General features: G+C 42.1%; 1 protein-coding gene across 1 annotated transcript in view; it reads right to left on the reverse strand.

The window, feature by feature from the left end:
- Positions 1-207: 207 nt before the first annotated feature.
- Positions 208-7,184, reverse strand: part of ano2a (anoctamin 2a) — a 17,584-nt gene continuing 10,607 nt past the window's right edge. The window contains exons 16-26 of the mRNA XM_060878511.1: positions 6,039-6,113; positions 5,720-5,921; positions 5,493-5,604; positions 5,328-5,385; positions 5,128-5,228; positions 4,646-4,797; positions 4,320-4,472; positions 4,032-4,084; positions 2,398-2,579; positions 2,204-2,309; positions 208-1,982 (exon numbers count right to left, since the gene is read on the reverse strand). Coding sequence (XP_060734494.1) covers positions 876-1,982; positions 2,204-2,309; positions 2,398-2,579; positions 4,032-4,084; positions 4,320-4,472; positions 4,646-4,797; positions 5,128-5,228; positions 5,328-5,385; positions 5,493-5,604; positions 5,720-5,921; positions 6,039-6,113 — 2,301 coding nt within the window. The 3' untranslated portion in view covers positions 208-875. The remainder of the gene's footprint in view (positions 1,983-2,203; positions 2,310-2,397; positions 2,580-4,031; positions 4,085-4,319; positions 4,473-4,645; positions 4,798-5,127; positions 5,229-5,327; positions 5,386-5,492; positions 5,605-5,719; positions 5,922-6,038; positions 6,114-7,184) is intronic.

Consider the following 7,184-nt stretch of genomic DNA (forward strand, 5'->3'; position numbering starts at 1 on the left):
CTTAACCCCAAGCTCCAAGTGTTCACTCCTGGTCAAAACGTATCTTCACCCTGACGGTTTCCTGTTCAAACTCTAGTATACAAAACAAACATCTCTGACAATGTGCTCTAATCCTACAGACTTCAGTAGGCACTAGGACAAACTGACAGATTAAAGATTGTCTAATTAAAGTCAACAAACTGGACTATTCACATCAAACATGGGGACTTGAGTTGCACAGTGAACGTCTTGAGAGGCATCTTGGGGACTTTGACTCTGACTTGCAGCTCACAGAATTGAGAAATTTATAGCTTAAAACCTTTAATCTGACTAAGATTTGTAGTTCAGAGTCTTAAACTTGGCTTGGACTTGCAGCGTAGATTCTTAAAATGTGGCTCAGATTTGCTGCTCAAAGACTTGAGACTTGACTTGAACTTACAGAGACGAGACTTGAGACTTGACTTGAACTTACAGAGAAGACACTTGAGACTTGACTTAGACTTATGGCTCAGAGACTTGTCTCAAACTTGCAGCTCAGATCAAATGCTTTGCTCCTCAGAGACTTGATGCTTGACTTGCAAGTGTTTTGTACATCAGTTCAAATAAAGCGAGGGAAAAAGTCTGAACATGTTTGATTTGGTCTGATTTTAATAATATCAGGTGGTTTCAATGAATCACCAAAAAATCCACCACAGTTCAGTGCTTTAACACCTCAACTTCAGCAGAGCAACTGAGACCCACTGACTACTGGTTTGTGATGATGATTGTGTTGTGTAAATGATCCTCAGTTAAACTCAGACATGTGACATCCAATCAGCTTTCCTGGCACTGAGAGAGGTGATTGGTTGAGAGCTGCTGGAGGGGGCTGGACCAGAACATGTCCAATCCAATCTTGCTTACACAGAGGTGTTGTGAGTCACATCACCCGATAATGGAGACAACTTTTTGATGAAATTTGTGAAGCTGGTGGAGTGGGTGGTTCTGAGTGAGCTGTTTGTATCAGGTCCTCTGTGACTGGGAGGAAGAGTCTGACACCGGGTCTTGGATCTGGTAGCTGGGTCCTGAAGTGGAAGTCCTCTTGCAATGTTCTCCATTAGTTCAGGTTTAGATTTGGGTCTTGGTAGAACAGCTGATTGGCTAACTGATAGTTCTGGTCTGGATGGAGGTCGTGGCAATGCTGTTGATGGGCTGACTGAAAGCTCTGGCTTGGAGGATGACTGTGCCAAGGCTTTTTGGTTGCTTGTAATTTGCTGTGTTGATTGAGGGCATGGCTGTTCTTCTGATTGGAGGTCTGCTTTAAAGGGATGGCAGGACAGCAAAGACAACTGCCTGCTAAAATGCTCTGTATTAGAAGATGATTTACTGGAAAGATTCTTATCCTGAGGTTGTAAACATACAGTAGGAGTATTCTGAAAGAGCTCACTGGTTGCTTGAGGAAAGTTCTGGTTGAAAAGTACAAAGCTGGTGGAATGGCTGGTTCTGCTTGAGCTGTCTCCAGGTTGGTCTTCTCTATGTCTTGGTGGAAGTGTTCGGCAGCGGCTCCTGGACCTAGATAATAGATCTCGAGATGGAGGTCCATTTAGGTTAATCTCTTGGTAGTGGGACGTCGCTACTAGTTTTACTGGACTATTAGGAACTGACTGATTTAATTGAGGATCTGATGTTGTAAGAGAGTCTTTTCCAGGACTAACTGGCTCACTGGTGGTCGATTCACGTTCCTCTCTTGGTAGTTTCTCCTTGTCTGCAGTCTGTAACTCATTCTCAGTTGTCTGGCTTTGCAGCATAATACTACAGTCTGGCTCCAACTCTGTGGTCTCCTCTGAGTTGTTGATTGTTATGTTGATTTTGGCAGGACGCTGTGATTGCCGTCGCTGCTTTTCCACCTCTTCACTAAGAAGAAGATCTAGCAAAAGGGCTTTTTCGCGCTTCAGGCCGTCCTTCAAAGAGCGGGGAACATCTGGAATCAACCATGCCACCAACATACTGAGGAACATTGCCAGGTTCTGAAACATCCACAAATGCAAAATATACAAACCATCAAGGATTTGTCAACATTTATTTAATCACTTTAGCTTCCTAAACGTCTCTTTTCCTTCTGTCTAGGTTTAGTTAAGGCTCTATTTGAGTTGCATTTTAAATAAAGGCATGTACTCTATTAGAAACCAACATGAGTGCCTTTTAGAAATGATTAGTGTTTTTTACTCGTCTGCTCTTGGGCACCGACCTGGAAAAAGATGACAAAGGCGAGTCGAGCAGCGAGCACAGACCAGTACTGCTTAGAGAGCTGATATGACTCAGAGGACCAAGGGGGATCTCTATAATCTTTATACCTGCAGAAATAAGAGAAGAAGAGACAATGTGATTGTGATTGCTGTGATTAAAGAAGGTCTTTGTGTGATTTTGGGTCTCCGTGTGGACCTGCATATACGCAGCTCCCGGTCGAAGCGTGTACTGTTGGGCGCAGTGCCAGGTTTGAAGTTGCTGGTGTTGAAGTAAGCCAGCGTGTGGTCTATAAAGCCATGCATGGTTCCTGTCTCACTGTACAGATACCGATACACCATCCGCGGAATGAACTCTGATGTGAAGGAAATAACGAATGCCTGAGAGGGAAGAGTTTAAGAATAAGTGTCAGTATATACGCTATATAACCGAAAGGTTTGTGGACACCTGAGCACACCCATGTGTGTTGAACATCTCACTCCAGATTTATTCCCTTTGCTGTTATAGTGACCTCCACTCTTCTAAGAAGGCCAATAGATGTAGGGATGTGGTTGTGGAGATTTGTGTTCATTCATCTACTCATTAATAAAATCAGGTGTTCACAGGATCCTCACAGAGTCGCCCTCATCTCAGTGGAGGTGGAAGACAATCTGAGCTGGTACAGTTTCTGGATGCCTCGGGATGGTAGAAAGAGAGAAGCAGTGGAGAGGAATTAATGTAGCTGCTGTTCATAATATTAACAAGCACTAGATGATCATGTGCATTTGGTCTGATGTAATAGAGCACAATATTATGGGATGTATTATGTGTACGTCTGACTAAAGAGATGAGTTTTTAATCTACATTTAAACTGTGAAAGTGTGTCTGAGCCCCGAACACTATCAGGAAGACTATTCCAAAGTTTGGGAGCTAAATAAGAAAACGCTCTACCACCTTTAGTAGACTTAGATATTCTGGGGACTACCAGAAGTCCTGAGTTTTGTGATCTCAGAGAGCGTGAAGGATTGTAACGTGTTAGAAGACTAGTTAGATACATGGGAGCTAAACCATTAAGAGCCTTGTACGTAAGTAGCAGCAGTTTGTAATCAATTCAAAACTTAACAGGTAGCCAGTGTAGAGATGATAAAATTGGGGTTATATGGTCATACTTTCTTGTCCTAGTGAGAACTCTGACAGCTGCATTTTGGACTAACTGTAGCCTATTTATTAAAGATGCAGGACAACCACCTAGTAATGCATTACAATAGTCCAGTCTAGAGGTCATGAAAGCATGAACTAGCTTCTCAGCATCAGATACAGACAGGATGTTTCTCAGCTTGGTAATATTTCTAAGGTGAAGAAGGCTGTGTTTGTAATATGGTGATATGATTTTAAAGACAAGTTACTGTCTAATAAACACCAGGTCTTTCACTGTCGAGCTACTAGTAACAGAACATCCCTCTAAATGGATGTTAAAGTGTGTGAGTTTCTGTGTACTGGTTTTGGGCCTATAAGTAGTATTTCTGTCTTATCAGAGTTTAACAACAGAAAATTACAGCTCATTTAATCTTTTATCTCTTTAACGCACTCAGTTAATTTGGACACTTTAGCTATTTCATCTGGTTTTGATGAGATATATAACTGTGTATCAGCATAAACAACTCTTTTCTTCCATCTTTGTGGCAGCAGTTTAGGGAAGAGTTGTGGTACATCAGGGTGTGATGCTCAGGTGTCCACATGCCTTTGACCACATAGTGTAATGTAGCAGATGATGTTCTACAGTAACAAGAGAAAAGATATAAACAAGAACACACTGTGCTTTAGGACATAGAAAGCTTGTGTTTGTTACACACGTTTGTGATTACAGCAAACTTGCTGATGCCACTCAGGATGTTGTACCATATTCCTAAAATATATAGAGACAGAGATTAATCCATGCTCATTAACATGTAAACACAAGGCAATAAATGTACAGCTCAGAGCTGTAGAAAAAAGACAGAGGGGAATTCAGAAGGATTAAATCAATAAACCATAAGCAAGTAAGAAAGGAAGAATGCTGCAATTAACTGTCATGGCAACAGGAAACAAAAACAGCAAGAGAGTAAGAGAGTTTATCTGTAAAATACAAAATAAATCCCTACCGATCTCTTTTGCTCTGACTGCATCAGGCCGCCGGATTTCAGTTACAAATTTTGCAGCATCGAGTCGAATCTCAATGACGTTATTGAGCAGAGCAAAGACGGGAGCCAGCGGGAAAGAGGCCACGAAGAGTGTAACGAACCCGTACTGGATAACTGCAGAGTGAACAGGAACACAATCAGCACCTCAAGACTCTTACAAGTCTTAAAATATCAATCAATCAATAACAGGCAGTTCCCTTATTAATCAGCAGATATGTAATTAAATGTGATTAAAGTGTCAATAAGGTGAAGCGCTGAGAGCAGCATGATAGATCAGATCCACTCACTCATCTCCATATACTCTGGACTCAGACCCTCGTACGGCTCCAGCTGATAGTCCAAGTCCCAGCGATGCCGTGGCCGATTCGGATCCTTGTCCTTCTTCTTCTCTCCTCCATCTTTCTCCTCTTTATATTTACGGTACATCTTCTTTAGCTTTCTTAAGCAGGGCAGAGAATAATTATGAGCGACATCATCACTATGTCAGATTTACAGCCCTGATGTCATACAATTTAGTGGCCATCAAAAAATTAACATTACACACACACACACACACACACATACACACACACGTCTCTATTAAATATTGGTTTCTTTGTTTGTTTTATTAATAAATCAGCCACAGAATTCTTTTTTAAACAACTAAACATTTACATCCCTGGCAGGTTTGTGAGGAATAATTAGTCAGTTGAAAAGACAGGAGAGTGTGTGTGTGTGTGTGTGTGTGTGTGTGTGTGTGTGTGTATGTGTGTGTGTGTGTGAAACTTACGGGATGGCGATCTCAAACACATTGTTCTGGATGAGCTGCTTCCCTAACATGATCATACCCAGCTGAATACACACTTCAATCAGGCAACCTGCTGGAGCACACTGAAAACACACACACACACATACACACTCATGTTTATACTACAAATCTCTGCAGAAAGAAGCACACACTAAGTGTTGAGTAAACCATGTGATTCTCACCTCCTCCATACGGAAATCTTTGAAGACGTACACATAATCACCAGGACGACCTGCAAACCTGAAATGAGACTCAAAGTCTTCATGCATGCTATAAAACACACACATTACCCTGTAAACTCTTCAGGTTTAAGCTCCACACTGGCAGGAGTGTGTGTTCTGACTAACCTGCCTTTGAAGAAAGCTACGTAGAAGACAGGAGCAAAAGCGTTCATGCTCTTGAGCAGAAAGGTCTTCAGAATCAGGTGTTCCTCAAACGCTGCCTCAGTCTTCGGAATCTCTGCAATCCCACAAACGTTTCCATCACATTCCATCACGACGTTTCTTTAACCCTTGTGTTCATTCACTCATCATACTGAACCTGGTCTGTAAACATGTCACACACTCTGACTGACCTAGCTCTGTGATCCAGGCTGCCACGGCACCGTAGATCTCATCCAGCACCAAAACCACCAGCAGGTTGATGATGACCGCTGTGGTTGTCACAGTAACCCGCACATTGGCCTTGGCCTCGTGGTCTGGGTTCATCGACATCACGGCAAAAACGATGATGCGGTACAGAATGACACCACACACTGCTGCTAGTGTGACCACTACCTACGCACACACACACACACACACACACACACACACAGGTCAGGAGGACGAGAGCGCAAAGTCTTCAGTGATAAAATCACCTTTATACCTTTGTTAATATTTACACTGATTACTGACCATTAGGAGGATGGAGGAAATGTTGATGCAGTATCCCGGCAACCGATCTCTCCATGTCAGAGATTCTGAAGCAAACTGCAGAGAAAATGTAAGATATTTAATATAATAAACAAACATCAGTATTTCACACACATCACAGACGCTGCTCAAAACTGTGGAATGTGTGAAGATTTATATGACAGAATCATAAAATACTGTGTTTCAAATGTCATAAATAATCAATTAAACTTATTTTTTTCTCTGTGACTTTGTGACTCTGACTCTGTGACTCTGACTCGGTGTTTGTGTTTTTGTGATTGTTTCTGTATCTCTTACTGTGTGACTCTGTCTCTGACTCTGTGACTCTGACTCTCTGTCTTTGTCTCTGACTCTGTATCTCTGACTCTGTATCTCTGACTCTGTATCTCTGACTCTGACTCTGTGACTCTGACTCTGTGACTCTGACTCGGTGTCTGTGTTTTTGTGATTGTTTCTGTATCTCTTACTGTGTGACTCTGTCTCTGACTCTGTGACTCTGACTCTCTGTCTTTGTCTCTGACTCTGTATCTCTGACTCTGACTCTGTAACTCTGACTCTGTGACTCTGACTCTCTGTATTTGTCTCCGACTCTGTGACTCTGACTCTCTGTCTTTGTCTCTGACTCTGTGACTCTGACTCTCTGTCTTTGTCTCTGACTCTGTATCTCTGACTCTGTATCTCTGACTCTGACTCTGTAACTCTGACTCTGTGACTCTGACTCTCTGTCTTTGTCTCTGACTCTGTGACTCTGAGTCTGTGACTCTGACTCTATTACAGTAAGATTGCTGCATTTCCCATTACATACTTATTAGAACCAACCAAACTAATTAAAATAGTTAAATGACAACTGGAGGTGAAAATGGCAGAGATGATTGAGCAGGACTTCAGTGTTCCTTTGAAGCCCTCAGTTCTTCTCCAAACCCCACTGGATGATGAACACACTCATCACCTTACTCATATCCAGCATGTGTCTGTGATTAGAGGACTTTAAATCCTGATCTGACTTTAATCCCACATGAGCTATTATGTGAAATGCCTGCAGGGTCTAATCTGCTGTGTGTGTGTGTGTGTGTGTGTGTGTGTGTGTGTTTGCTATTCATTGCTATTACAGTCTTGATTCTTTTTAAA

Source organism: Tachysurus vachellii, chromosome 9 (genome assembly GCF_030014155.1).
Source record: "Tachysurus vachellii isolate PV-2020 chromosome 9, HZAU_Pvac_v1, whole genome shotgun sequence".
Lineage (NCBI taxonomy): Eukaryota > Metazoa > Chordata > Actinopteri > Siluriformes > Bagridae > Tachysurus > Tachysurus vachellii.